A 14,456-nucleotide genomic window follows, 5' to 3' on the forward strand; every position below is an offset into this window, starting at 1 on the left:
CCCTTGCTGACCACTCAGCAGAAGGTGGGCTCAGGCTTTTGTCTTTGCAAGGGACACGGGTTCAAGAGCTCCGAAGCAGAAGGGGGAAAGTGGATTGACACAACCACCAGGCATCCGAGGTGACGCAGTGGTTAGGGTTCAGTACTGCAGGCCACTTCAGCTGACTGCTATCTGCAGTTCGGCGGTTCTAATCTCACCGGCTCAGGGTTGACTCAGCCTTCCATCCTTCCGAGGTGGGTGAAATGAGGAGCCAGACTGTGGGGGCGATATGCTGACTCTGTAAACCGCTTAGAGTGGGCTGAAAGCCCTATGAAGCGGTATATAAGTCTAACCGCTATTGCTATCTTTCCTCGCTGCTGGGTGGTCAGCAGAACCGGACAGGTGCGCACCAAGCAAATACCTGCCCACGTGGGCAGCGTGGCTGAAGGATAAAAGGCCACAGAGCAAGAAGGCTTGCTCTGAATCCCAGGAAGGGAAAGGTCCAAATTCGATCCAGATTTGGCGATGTTTTTGCTCTGCCAACCTTTTGGGAAACAGCCAGGAGTTTCCTCCCTTCTCAGCCTTTGGTCTCTCCTGGAAAAGCCACTCGGGAATTTGGGCCTTTGAGAAGTTTGGCCCTTTTACACCCCTGGCCTTGTTCTCACACTCGGATTCACCCACGTGCGAATTAAATTAAAAGTGACACAATGTGAATAAGAGCAACCTCCCCAGAAGCCACTTCAGGAGGTGGGGAAAAAACCATATATAAGAGAGGCTGGTTTTCCCTGGCCTTCGGAAGGTGAGGGCTGACTCTGGGCCACGGGTGTCGTCCCCCCCACATTGCCCCACAGCCCAGCAGCTCCAGGCAGGAACCTGGGTGGTGGAGCACCAAGTGGCCCCCAAGCAGCCTTTCGGGAGCTGCTCCCTTTTTTGGCTTCCTTCTTCCCCAAAGACAGGCTCCCCATCTTCCTGAAGGCAGCAGGGGGGCAACTGAGATGGGGTAGCATCTTTGAGGGCACTGGATCCAGCCAGGCCCCTGGTTTCAGCCCAACCCAGAGTGTAAAATGGGGCTCTGATTGGGAACATGGCTAGTGTTCCATCACTCAGGCTGGGGGGCCAAATTTTACACCCCTCAGACAGGGTTCGCAACTTGGGAGTCCTCCTGGACCCACAGCTGACCTTTGACCACCACCTGTCGGCTGTGACCAGGGGGGCATTTGCCCAGGTTTGCCTGGTGCGCCAGTTGCGACCCTACCTGAACCGGGAGGCTCTCACAACGGTCACTCGGGCCCTTGTGATCTCTAGGCTGGAATACTGCAACGTGCTCTACATGGGGCTGCCCTTGAAGAGCATCCGGCGACTTCAGCTAGTCCAGAATGCGGCCGCGCGAGTGATTGTGGGCGCACCGCGGTTCGCCCACATAACACCTATCCTCTGCGAGCTGCGCTGGCTACCTGTTGATCTCCGGGTGCGCTTCAAGGTGCTACTTACCACCCATAAAGCCCTCCATGGTAGTGGATCTGAGTACTTGAGAGACCGCCTCCTGCCAATTACCTCCCTACGACCTATTAGATCATACAGATTAGGCCTCCTCCGAGTTCCATCCGCCAGTCAGTGTCGACTGGCAACTACGCGGAGGAGAGCCTTTTCAGTAGTAGCTCCGACCCTTTGGAACGATCTCCCCGTGGAGATTCGCACCCTCACCACCGTCCAGACCTTCTGCCCAGCCCTCAAGACCTGGCTATCCCGTCAGGCCTGGGGATAAAGATTCTAATCCGTCCACACCCGAATGATGAATGAATGTTGTGTTCTATTTTTACTTATGTACTGTCTCATGTCTTGTCTTGTATTCCCCTCCCCATAAATTGTAAGCCGCCCTGAGTCCCCTCAGGGAAAAGGGCGGCCTATAAATAATAAACAAATACAAATACAAATACAAACATGGCGTTTGATCTTCAGGCGCCAAGGCTGTTGTGCAATTAAAGTTATTTTGCTCGTTAATTCTTAAACCAACCGGACAATGTAATGACTTCTCAGCCAGCATTTCCAGTTTTTTGCCTCTTCCAGGGAAGGGGACAGAACGAGGTGCGTTTTCTTAATTTTCTATTTCAAAAACAAGCATTCCTTCACCAAATATCGGCTGACTGTGGGCAACTTCAGTGGAGGGGGGGGGGGCTTCAGGTTAGTCCCTGAATAGTAGTCCTTCTCCATGAGCCTCTCTGAGCTCAGGCCAAGGAATAGCCTCCTCCGATGGCCGATGCTGTGAAGATGCCCTGGGCTGGCCTTCTGGGCACCCACACCCTTCTCTCCCCCATGCCCAGGTGACACTCTGAGCAGGCACCACAACATGCCCTTCCTTCCCCACCCACGACAAGTGGCACCCCCCCAAAAAAAGTGCAAGTATAAGCGGGCCTGGTGATACAACAGCTGCCACCCCTCCAATGGCAAATACAGGGCAGCAGAAGCGGGGTCTTTTGCAGATGGCATCACCTGGTATGCGTGGAAAGGTCTCCTCCACTTGACAGGGAGTTCATATTTTTAAAAAAATACATGATTAAATGACCTTTAAACAGCTACTCCCAAGAGCCTTGGATGAGTGGGGGTGGGGGTGGCATTTCCATCTCTCCCCCTTCATGTGTGCAGCAATTGGAGAGCCAACAAATGTAAAGTTACTAAGTATAACCAATAAATCAATATAGGAAATGCGACCCAATTGAAGGTCTCTTGAGGGTCCTTTATGCAAAGGGCAGAAGAGTTGGCGGATTTTGCCAGGGAGAAGGCTCTAGACTTCTCAACACAGGATCAGACCTGGCACCTCCGGGGGTGGTGGGGCTCCTCCAGGCAGCCCCTTGCTCAGACTAAGAGCCGAGGTGGCGCAGTGGTTAGGGTGCAGTACTGCAGGCCACTTCAGCTGACTGTTATCTGCAGTTCAGCGGTTCTAATCTCACCGGCTCAAGGTCGACTCAGCCTTCCATCCTTGTGAGGTGGGTAAAATGAGGACCCGGATTGTTGGGGCCGATATGCTGACTCTGTAAACCGCTTAGAGAGGTATATGAAGGGGTATATAAGTCTAACTGCTATTGCTATTGCTACTAACAAGACTGGCCCTCAGGCAATGGGATGCAAAGCACGGGGAGAGGCGAATGCCACCAAAGACATCCCCCACATTCTCTGGGGCTTCTTTAACCTTCTGCACAGAAAGAGGGGTTCAACCCCCCAGTCATAGGTCTCCTTTTGGGGGGGGGGCTGGAAACCACATAAGCCAGCCTGCTTCTTCAGCTCCCCCTGGGTCATTGCCTAGCTGGGCATAGAAAAAAAAGAGGCCACTGAACCCATGTTTATTGCCAACTCCAATTGGAATCCCCCCACCCCCACCACAAGGGCTGGTTTACCTCTGGGACTTTGGGGGTGGGAGTGCACCCTAGAAATACCAACCCAGAGAGGAGAGGCCGCTGCAGGGGAGGGGAAGGGGCTTCCTGAGGACAGCAAAGGCCACTCCTGTACCCGCATGGAGACAAGCAGAGGCTCAGCCAGCGCCTTCAAGGCAGCAGGATTACCCCCCCCCCTTTTCGCCCTTCTCTGTTTATCTAGGTCCAGCCCAAGGACCTGGGCACAATGGCAGCCCCGGGACAGTCGGGGCTCAGCCACAGCGACTGCGACCTGCCCCTTCAGGTGCACCAAAGCCTCACGAAAGGCACGGAAGAGACGCCCCAGTTCAGAATCCTTCCCCACCGGGGGTCCCTCAATCTCCTATTCTTGGGTGGCCAAGACCCTAAGCGTCTGTGCCCAAGGGAAGCCCCTCCCTCTCTTTGTCTTGCTCCTCCCCCTTTGGTTCTCTCCACCCACCCATCCAGAGAGGAATATTGGGGAGCAAAAGGCTGGGCAGGGCACAGTGGGGTTTTTCCGGGCGTGACTGTGCCCCCCCCCTTCCAGGATGCCCGGGAAGGAAGGCCATGCTCCCAAGTGTTCCCTGCAGGGAACGTCCCATGCGGATGTGTTCCGAAGGGCAGCCAGCCGGGCCCCATTGCTTCTGCCGGTGGTCCATGCCGTCCTCCTTCTATGGCTTCCTGGCCAAGGGTGGCTTCTCCTGCAGGAGCTCCAGAGGATAAAAGGGGCAAGGGGAGAGGCTGGCCTCTCAAAGGGGCAAAAGGGTTGCAGCCATGAAGCTTCTGCTGGGCAGCCTTCTCTTGGCCGGGATCTGCTGGGTGGAAGCCACCATTAATGTTCCCATCTTGAGCTCCTTCAATAACCAAAGGGTCAGAGCTGGGAATCCTGGAAGGGAATTCTCCTCCCACCACAACTTTTAAGTGGAAGGGGGGACTGTGGGGTCCCTGGTGCTCTCTGGGCTGGCTGGCAGACCTTCACGACCCAACTAGGAAACATCATCAGCCCTGCAAGGGTTGGCTCCCATTACAAACGGTCCAGCCAGGTCTGTCAGGAAGGATTTGGGCGAGTGCCTTCAGCGCTAACAAATGTTCCTCCTTTCTCCTTCCCTAGATTGCCAAGGTTTGGTATCCTCTCCTCTCCATTCCTACTGGACAGGTGAGGAATGTGGAGTTTCCTGCATTCAGATTGGTGGCCCGGGCAAATGGAAACCTGGTGTACCGCATTGGAATCCGCAAGTGAGTTTTGGTCGCTGCATAAGGGGAAGCCTGGCTGGCTGGGCCGAGGGTTCCCGTCTCCAAAAGAGGAGACGGGTGGGGCCCTCCAAGACCCTCCCACCGCCAAAGGCTTATGCGGTCCCCCTTTTTTTTCTAGGAACGGCCAATGTGTATCCAAAGATATTCCAATGACAAAACTGGTGCCTGGGGACTATGCCAACAACGGTGAGTCCTTGGGGGATTCTCCCCCGCCTCCAGGCGGACCTGCTGACTGGGCAGTTGACCGTTTCTGCCCAACCGGCGACCCCCAGTTCCTGCAAAAGGCTTCATCCTTCCCCCTGTGGGGAGTGTGCAAAGACCCCACTGGGCAGGGCAGGGGCTGAGCCTGCCCCCTCCTGCCCAAGAGAAGCCCCCTCCCCAAGGCACAGTGGTGGGTTTCAAAAAAAACCTCTTCTGTGTGTGGCCTGCTTTGTAGGAGTGGCTTGCCAGCTATGTGACTGGGTGGGTATGGCCGACTTGTAAAATGTGGTGAAACTCACTTAACAACGCTCTTGCTTAGGAACCAAAATGTTGGCTCAGAAACTCTGGCATTGAAGTGTGGAAGTCTTAAAGCTGTGAAGTTACAAGACCCTCGCACCCCTAACCCTTTAGAAAAAAAATCCCAGGGGAGTTCAAACTTGACAGCTTTAAGACTTGTGGACTTCAACTCCCAGAATTCCTCCTCTCGCTCTTCATCTTGATGATGTGCGGACGGGCAGGGGGAGGGAGCTGGAACCGGTTCTAAACGGCACTGTAGATTTGTGGAATCTCTTCTATAGAAGAAGCTAGAACTGGCAAGAACCCATCCCTGCAGGGACAGGAGCAGGACCGGGGTCTTCAGGGTGGATGGCGGCTTCTCCTGGGATTTGGGGGCGGGGGGGTTTGCAGAGCTCCTGCCCCAAAGGAGACTAAGCCTCTCCCCGCTTTTCCCAGACCTCCCCAGCACCCTCCGGTTTACTGAAACGGATTATAATACCTACTTCATCGCTTACATCTCGCGGGGCGCCAACAGAGCGGAGACCTTCCTGGCGCTTGCTGGTAAGGGAGCTGGGTGTGGGGGCTGGTCAGGAGAGACCCTCATCCTTGTCTTCGCCCTTCCTAATGTTGCTGGCAGCAAAGCAATGCCCCTCCCTTTGATCCTTGCCCCCAAAGTGCCACCTCCACCGTCCACCATCCTTGGGGTGCCAGCTGGGACCTCCTTGGAGAGGCACCTCCTGCCCCCCTCCAGCCCCTTCCCTCTTTGTGCCTCTAGGTTCCCCCCTCCGATTCTCTCCATCCATCCCAGCAGCTCAACCAGGGAATTGGGGAGGGGGAGCCAGAGCAGCCTCCCTCCCTCCCTGAGGTCTCCTGCCAACACCCCCCTCCTCCTCCTTGCTTGCCTCCTTTAGGCACTCAGTCCACAGTGACTCCGGCTTTGGAGGCTAAATTCAGGCAGGCTGCCACCAGGATGGGCATCACGGGTGAGATCCTGCGCAGCCGCCTTCAAGGTAACCCCTGGGTCCCTCACGATCCCCTCTCCTGGGCCAGGGGAAGCTCTCCTGGGCTTCTTTCACGTCAACTCCTGTTTCCCTGCTAAGCCCAGACCGAGGGCTCCCCAGGGCACCAGAGGACGACTACCCCTCCCCCTCCTCCTCCTCGGATGACCAATTCTTCTCTCTCCTCTCCAGACACCTGCTAAGGGGTCAAGGTGAAGGAGTGAAGATTCGGGGCCCAGAGAGGTCCTTGCAAGCTAACTCCCCCCCACACCCCAGTTGGGAAAGCCGGAAGACGCCAAGCTTTGTTTGTCAAATGAAGCATAAATAAAACCCAACAAAGAAAAAAAAAATCTGTGTTTTTTTTCCTCATTCCTCTCTTGAAGAGGGCATAAACACACACAGCTCTTGCCTCTCCTGGGTTTGAGTTTGAGTTTTTGAGTTTTATTTCATTTGTATGCCGCCCTTTTCCCTAAGGGGACTCAGGGCGGCTCACAACTCAAAGAAGGGAAAGGGGGATACAGACAGTTTAACACAACACAAAACAATACATAGTTAAAAAAAAAAAAAGAACAACAATCATACCATTCGAGATAGGGGCAGCGAATCTTTAGCCCCAGGCCTGTCGGAACAGCCAGGTTTTAAGGGCTATGCCGAAGGCCTGGAGGGTGGTGAGGGTACGAATCTCCACGGGGAGTTCGTTCCAGAGGGTCGGAGCAGCCACAGAGAAGGCTCTCCTCCGGGTGGTTGCCAGCCGACATTGGCCGGCGGATGGAATTTGGAGGAGGCCCAGTCTGTGGGATCTAATTGGTCTAGTGGAGGTAATTGGCAGCAGGCGGTCTCTCAAGTACCCAGGTCCAATACCATGAAGGGTCCCCCCTCCCTCACAGGGGCTTGGCCTGGCACTCCTGGGGGGCCGCCCAGCAGAATCTCCTAAGCCTCCCCGCCTTTCTCCCAGGAAACCAAAGGGACCCACAAGCATCTCTTTGCCCACCATTAATCTCTGAATAAATAAAATGCTCTCACAAGCTAAAAAAAACAAAAAAACAAGAAAATGCACCCCATTCCTGGAAGTGGCCAAATCTGGACAGACTGGTTGAGAAGCAGTTATGTTGCCTGATGGATTACTTTAAGGGTTAGTGAGTGAAATAAGTATTGAAAGAATAAGTATTGAAAGAATAAGAAATTCCTAGGGCAATTCCTAGACACGCAATAGAAAACATAAATATAGTACAAAAACAGGATGTAATTACATGCAGACAGCTTCTTACCTTAGAAAAAGGTGTATTACAGTTAAAACCCTTGAATGTACTAAAAGAATTAAAGGCAATTCAAACATGGTTTCAGTATGGGTAGTTACAGGCCAGATGGAAAAAAGATCAAAAAATCGGTTTTATGCAAGACGAGGATAATTTACTAAAACAAATTAGAGATCAAAGCCCAATGCGTATAAAGAGACTATATAATGCATTAATAGAAATGGATTCGGAAACAGAATTAGTTAAAGACTGTATGATAAAGTGGGCACAAAACTTTGAAGAACCAATAATGTTGGATACATGGGAAAAGATCTGGGTAAGAAATGTAAAATTTACACAAGCCCAAAATTTGAGAGAAAACTTTTATAAGATGTTTTATAGATGGCATTTAGATCCTAAAAAATTGGCCTCTATGTATCTGAACTTACAACCTAAATGCTGGAGATGTGATTGTGCTGGTGCTACATACTATCATATATGGTGGACTTGTAAAAAGGTTAAAGCATTTTGGATAAAAATATGGTGGATTATGCAAAATGTTCTAAAAAAAAGGATAAAGTTTACACCTCAGTTATTTTTGTGAGGTATAATTACTGATTGTACTGTTCTAGAGACTAATTTGATTTTGTACTTGATAACGGCAGCAAGATTGTTGGTGGCGCAATACTGGAAGAAGGAAGATTTGCCTACTATTCAAGAATGGACATTAAAAGTAACAAACCTAGCAGAGATGGCTAAAATATCAGCATATCTCAAGGACCATTCAAACGAGAGATATAAATTGGAGTGGAGAAGATGGATTGATTATATTCAAAATAAATATGGGACTAAGAAATTCCAGATAGCTTATGACTGAAAAAACAAGGAATGATATAATCTGTTTAGAGTTAGCCTAGCAAAGAGGAGTTAAAGCTCAAATGAAAGATGATATTAACTTTTTTTAAAGTTTATTTTAGAATATCTTTGTTAAAGATTTATACCCTGTATTGGTTCTCGGAAGTCGGGGGGGGGGGGGGAGAGGTTGTGGGGGTTGGGTGGGGAGGGTAGTCGGAGGGAAGTAAACATTTGTAAAAGCTTTTTTTCCCCAAAAAATTTCAATTAAAAAAAAGAAAGAATAAGAAAGAAAAGAGAGTTTCCACCAGGCCAGGAGAGGAGGTGCAGAGGGCCAAGGGTTTCCGAGGCTGAGTCTGGACTGTGATCCCCACGGAGGTTGCAATGCCCCCCAAATCCCGGGGAATGGATGGAAGGAATTGAAGGGGGGGGGAAGTAAGACAAAAAGAGGTGAGGGCTTCCCTTGGGGCAGATGAGGGGCCTGGGCGGGGAGAAGTGGGGGACTGAGGCCCCGCCCCCTGCCCTGTATACACGGCCGGCCGGTATTTTGTCCCTTCTGTCTCCCCGTTGCTCAGAAAAGCAACTTCGGGAAGGTCCTTTGCTAGCAGGCAGGTTCTAGGACGCCTGCCGCCACCAAAGGACCTTCCCGGAGTTGCTTTTCTGAGCAACGGGGAGACAGAAGGGACAAAATACCATCCGTTTTCCCTGTGCTCAGAAAAGCAACTTCGGGAAGGTCCTTTGGTGGCGGCAGGCGTCCTAGAATCTGCCTGCTAGCAAAGGGCTTTCCCGAAGTTGCTTGAAACCCACCACTGCTGCTGATGCTCCTTGAAGATGAAACTCGCATGACACCTAAGGGATCTGCAGATTGGACAGTGGGATGAGGGCTACGGGGGCGGGGGGGGGGAGGGAAGGGGGTTGGTCACATATTGATATCTATGATTTCGCGCGCTTTTGCCTCAGATCTTGCTTCGTTTAGCTGCTATCTTTTCATATACCAATAAAAGCACTCTTAATTCTGCAAAATGCAGTTAAGTGGCTTCCTTCTTGGTTGCTGAGCAGAGGTGGGTTCCTAACAGTTCGCACCAGTTCGGTAGAACCAGTTAGTCAAATCTACCGAACCGGTTAGAAGAAGTTCCACCAGTGGACCTGGAAAGCAGGCCACACTTTCAGAAGAGGTTCCAAAAAAATTTGAAACCCACCACTGACACACACACACACACACACAGAGTCACAGAGAGAGAGAGAAAGAGAAAGAAAGGAAGAAAGAAAAAAAGAAAAAAAGAAAGAAAAAGTGAGAGATGAAAGAAAAAAAGGAAAAAGGGACAGAGAGACAAAAGGAAGGAGAGAGAGAGAGAGAGAGAGAAAGAAAGAAAAAGAAAGAAAGAAAAAGAAAGAAAGAAAGAAAACACATGGCCGGCAAGCCACTCCCACCAGGTCACATGGCCGGCAAGCCACTCCCACAAAGGAGGCCACACCCACAGAGTAGGTTCGAAATTTTTTTTGAAACCCACCACTGTTGCTGAGGGAGGCCAGCTTCACACCTGCCTCTCTTTGTCTTGCTCCTCCTGTTCTCTCCAGCCACCCATCCTCCGCAGCTCAACGAGGGATATTGGGGAGCAAAGGATAAAGGCTGGGCAGGGCACAGTGGGGTTCTTCCGAGAAGGGGGTTTCCTTCTGAGGGGTCCTGAAGGGCATCTAGCCCATCCCCTCTGCATTTGATTTGGCAAAGAGTTTGCGTTTCAGAAAATGTACGTGGTTAGCTGATCTTTGAACAGCTACCCTGAAGGGCCTTTGCAGGGTTTCCGGGCCTTCGTCCCCCGCTTCCTCTTTGCAGGAGTTGAGCAGCCAACCTACCCAAAATTAATAAATAAAAGGAAGAAATAATTTCGCAACCCAGCCAGAGGTCTCTGAGTGTCCTTTATTCCAAGGGCATAAAATCTGCCAGCCTTTGCCAGGGGCCGAGCTAGGAGCAGCTCGACACTCAACGCAACACTTGGCCCCCGACAACCTTGTTCACACATTGCACGAAACCCCAAGGGACCGCATTGCTTCTCCTGAGCAGGCCTCCACGCCCTGCCTGGTTGAGATATCCGTAATGTGGCTGCAGCCTTTGGAACAGCTTCGACCCCCCCCCCCCAATGCTCACCTTCGGGCTACCTTTGGGGAGGGGTCTGGAAGTCCCACTGGTCAGCACAGTTCTTCAGCTGATTCCGGGTAACAGCGTAGGTGGGTAAGGCAGCCAGAGCTGCAGGAGCCCAAGAAGAGGAGAGTCCCTCTGAAATTGCCTCTCTTCCCAAGGGGTCGCCCAACCAGGGTTGGGGTTGGGAACGCCCATGGGGGAAATCCCATCTCTGGCGGGGACCCTCCCTCCTCCCCCAGGGGCCTCAATTTGAGGAGGCTCCTGGGGAGTTTTCCATGGCCTTGCTAGATTCAGCCAAGGCAAAAGAATCTTAGCCGCCCACCGCCCACCCCAACGGCCGGTTTGCCTCTGGGATTGGGGGGGGGGGGAGCGCTCCCTAGAAATACCAACCCAGAGAGAGGAGTCCGCTCCAGGGGAGGGGAAGGGGCTTCCTGAGGACAGCAAAGGCCACTCCGGTACCTGCGTGGAGACAAACAGAGGCTCAGGCCAGCGCCTTCAAGGCAGCATGGAGCCCCCTTTTCCCCCTTTAAAGCCACCCCCCCCCCCACGGGACCCGCGGACAGGGGGCGCTTACCCATGGCGAGCACGGCCATCCCTTTCAAGCGCACGAAAGCCTGGCACAAGGCGAAGTCCTGCAGCGCGGAAGAGACGGCCCGGGTCAGACTCGCCCCCCACCCGGGCTCCAGCGGCGCCCGCCTTGTCCCCCCGCCCGCGCCTGCCCCTCGCCCCGCGCCCGCTGCCCTCTGCCCGCCCGTCACCAGACGCAGCCGCCCGAGCCACCCACCGGGTCTGCTGGCGCGGCGGGCGGCATGGCCTCTTCCCTGGGCGGTTGCCGGGCGGCCAGAGCTCCCTCTGCAGGGCCGGCGGAGGCGGCCAGAGCTTGAGCCGCGGAGTTTGGCCGGCAGGCGCCGCTCGAGCGGGAGCCCACGGAGGCCAGGCGCCCCTGCCGGAGCCTGGCGCGCGGCCGGGAGCGATGGCGGCGCCGCGGCCGCTGCGCTTGCTGAGCCACGGAGGGCGGCGGTTCCTTTGCTTCTGCCGGGACGGAGACGCCTCTCCGCGGCTGCAGTAAGTGCGGGACCCCCTGGCGCTGGGCTCTGCCCTCCCCGGCAGCCTCTTCCTCGGCCCCTGAGCGTGTGCAGAGAGCCTGGGAAACCCCCCCTCCTCAACAATGCCTGCCCCCCCTTCTCAGAAGCGCCCCTTTGATGCCACTTCACCCTCGGCTCTGGAGGCTGGCAGAGAAGAGCCCAGGCTGGGATCCCCCGCCCTCCTGGCCGCCTCTTCCTCTCCTGCCGGCGGGAAGCTCTTTTGGTTCAACCGTTCCCCCCTTCCCTCCCTTCTTTCCTTCCCTGCCCGCAGGCTGACCGATGCTTGGGAGTTCTGGAGCTGCAGCGTCCCTCCGGAGAAGCTGCACGGACAGGTGCGGAGGGAGGGTCCCCCCTGCTTCCCCCCGGGTCTGGGGTCCTTGGCGCTGCGCCCCTCGCGCGCCCCGCGGCTGACTGTGTTTTCCCCTTGGCGCAGGAGGAGCCCGCCTCGCCCGCCGGCCGCCTCGCCAGACTGCGGTGAGTGGGGCCGCTGGCCATGGTTCTGCTCCTTCGCTCCCTTCCCAGGGCGGATTCCCCCGGTGGGCAGCTCCTTCAGCCGTTGGAGGCGCCCATAAGAACCCCTTTGGCAAGAAGACAGCCGGAGCAGGAAGCCAGAAGGGGAGATGCCAGGGCTGGCCGAGAGGGGGCGCCCTTGGCTTTCACGCAGGGCTGCCGCTGATTCCCCAGATGTGGAGTGAATTCCCTGCCTGCTTCAGGACCGCTGCCGTGCCCTCCCAGCTCTGCCTCCTGGCACCTCCGGGGCACAGCCAGTCACTCTCCACTCTCTTTGCAGGGAACTCTTGCAGGGCCAGGAGCCCGTCCTCACTCTCCATGACACCAAGGCCACGCTGCAGGTCCAGGACGGTGGGCAGAGCGTGACCTTCGACCTGGACAAAGCCTCACTCCCCGAGGCCAGGAGGCAGGTGCAGGAGCTCACCTTCGGCCTGGTGGAGCAGCTGCAGGCGCTGGACAAGCGCCTGGAAGGTGCAGCCGGGTCCCTGGAGGAGGCCTGGGTGGTTGGCGGTGTTCCCATCGGGGTATCAAAGCCCCCCCAAACCATGGCACTTAAAAAAATAATAATTGGCAGCGGTTCCACTACAAATGCGCGCACAACAAAAGCACGCCTGACTAAACCGCGGTGTCTAAAGCGCGGTGACAAAAGCGCGCGCCAAATGAGCGACGAATTAGCCCTAAAGCGCGCCGACAAAAGCGTGCCCACAGAAGCGCGCTGTAACGTAACCCTAAACCTAACCCTAAACCTAACCCTGAACCTAACCCTAAACCTAACCGTAAATCTTACCTTAAATTAAATCGCGCTTCTGTCGGCGCGCTTTTGACATCACGGTTTTAGCGCCACGGTGTTGTCGGCGCACTTATGACGTTCGCGCTTTTGTCGGGTCACGATTGGCAGCTGCAGCCATCAACACAGAAAGCGCTGGTCTCTCTGCTAGGGGAAGGGGCAGGGAGAAGTGAGGGGCTCAGTGGCTGTAAAAAGAGGAGGGGCAGGGGCAGGGAATGGGCATGGCCCTTGGGGTTCCTCTGTGACTGAAACTCCTGTTACATTCTGTAGAGATTTCTACCAACGCCAGTTTAAGCACAAGCACGACTGAAGGAACATTTTGCCCAGCCGAAATATGCCCCCGGGGGTGGGGGGCTGGGCTTTGAAAGGCCCCCTTTGGCCTGGAGGGTTTCTGGGCTCAGGGGCCGCCAGGGCCTGACTGCTTCTCTTCCTCTTCCTCCTCCTTCCCCAGAAGGCACAGCGGCTGCCCCCTCCGTGGCCCTCAGAAGCCCCCGAAAGGTCTCAGCAAGCCAGAGTCTCTTGGGAACAGGTAAGAGGCGGCATCCAGTCGGGAGGGTGCGCTTCCGCCCCTCCCAGCCAAACCATCCGGAAGAGAGAGGCGAAAGCTGACACAACCTGCCCCCGGCCCCTCCCTTCCGAAAGATCTGCCTTCCCAGGCCAGAAAAACCAGATTGAGACACCCTGAACCGTCCAAGGGGAAAGGGGTTTTTCTCAGGGCGAGAGAAACAGTGCCCGGGTCAGGTCTGTGCCAATGTTGAGTGCCACCCGAGGGGGCCCCTCACCTCCCTCTTTGGATGCTCCAAACTCCTGGAAAAGTAGCAATTTCCCCAGAATAGCCCCCCCCCCCCAAAGTTTGGCTCACGCGAGGAAGATGTCACTGCGATTTCTCTGCCCCCCTCCCCCAGAATTCTGTCCGCGGAAGCCCAGAGGAGGAGGGGCCGGTCCGAGCAAGCGGCGGCTGCCTGGGGAGTCCCTCATTAACCCTGGATTCAGAAGGTAACCACTTGGGCTGCACTGGTCCCGTTGCTTGGATGGAGCTGACCCATCGTGCCCACTGAGGGGCGCCTTTTCCTTCCATGGTCCATGCCAGTTCTGGAACCTGGTTGGCTCTGGGGGGGCGGGAGGGGGGGGACAGACAGCTCTGTGTGATCCTCAGCTCTGCTTTTGGTCCTCGTCCCTCTTTGTGGCAGAGCTGAGATTGGGCTTCGAGCAGAGTTTGGGTCAGGCGGATGATGGGATGGGAGAAACCTCTCTCCCTCCTTCCTCCTGCCAGATGTTGGGCTTGAATCCCTATCGCTCCCAACCATTAGGGGCGTGACAGGTGTGCAAATCCACCATCTCTCAGCGGCCCCCAGCAGCTTCCTTCTCCCCGCCAGTCAGCGCCCACTCTTCCTGAGGATGGCAGTGCCAGGGAGGGGGGGCGGAAGCGGGGAGGGGCGTTTGAAGGCGTAAAGGATGCTCATAAGGGGCTTCTTTCTCGCTCTAGCAAGAAGACCCCGACGGGGGTGGACTTCGAAGACGCCTGAACCGTTTTCCAAATCAAATGGGAAAGAACTACTTCAGCATGGAGATTTTTAACATTATTTAAGGCTTAAAACTACACCAAGTATATTTTTATATGTATTATAATAGAAAGGAGGAGACAATAAAATGCTTGATTTTACTCACTTTCCAGTTTGTTCTTTCTGGGCCAAATTCTTTGCAGGGGGAGGGACAAAAATCTAGACTAGTGGGAGTAAATTCTCCTTGGGGG

At 54.7% G+C, this 14,456-nt stretch overlaps 2 protein-coding genes across 4 annotated transcripts; one reads left to right on the plus strand and one right to left on the minus strand.

Annotated features, from left to right (window-relative positions):
* Positions 1-10,085: 10,085 nt before the first annotated feature.
* TMEM141 (transmembrane protein 141) lies at positions 10,086-11,191 on the minus strand. The gene is made up of 4 exons (XM_032233666.1): positions 11,106-11,191; positions 10,896-10,953; positions 10,712-10,780; positions 10,086-10,426 (listed from the first exon to the last, which is right to left on the minus strand). The coding sequence occupies exons 1-4, from the start codon at positions 11,130-11,132 to the stop codon at positions 10,335-10,337; spliced, it is 246 nt and encodes an 81-aa protein (XP_032089557.1). The 5' UTR covers positions 11,133-11,191; the 3' UTR covers positions 10,086-10,334.
* A 77-nt stretch (positions 11,192-11,268) lies between these two features.
* Positions 11,269-14,366, plus strand: PAXX (PAXX non-homologous end joining factor). Of its 3 annotated transcripts, XM_032233662.1 has the most exons (7): positions 11,269-11,386; positions 11,678-11,738; positions 11,840-11,880; positions 12,197-12,387; positions 13,155-13,232; positions 13,609-13,699; positions 14,190-14,366. In XM_032233662.1, the coding sequence occupies exons 1-7, from the start codon at positions 11,295-11,297 to the stop codon at positions 14,227-14,229; spliced, it is 594 nt and encodes a 197-aa protein (XP_032089553.1). In that variant the 5' UTR covers positions 11,269-11,294; the 3' UTR covers positions 14,230-14,366. The 3 variants fall into 3 exon arrangements, with proteins under 3 accessions (XP_032089553.1, XP_032089554.1, XP_032089556.1); XM_032233663.1 differs by lacking the exon at positions 13,609-13,699; XM_032233665.1 differs by lacking the exon at positions 13,609-13,699 and having other exon boundaries at positions 12,197-12,322.
* Positions 14,367-14,456: the final 90 nt, after the last annotated feature.

Source organism: Thamnophis elegans, chromosome 16 (assembly GCF_009769535.1).
Source record: "Thamnophis elegans isolate rThaEle1 chromosome 16, rThaEle1.pri, whole genome shotgun sequence".
In the NCBI taxonomy this organism is placed as follows: Eukaryota; Metazoa; Chordata; class Lepidosauria; order Squamata; family Colubridae; genus Thamnophis; species Thamnophis elegans.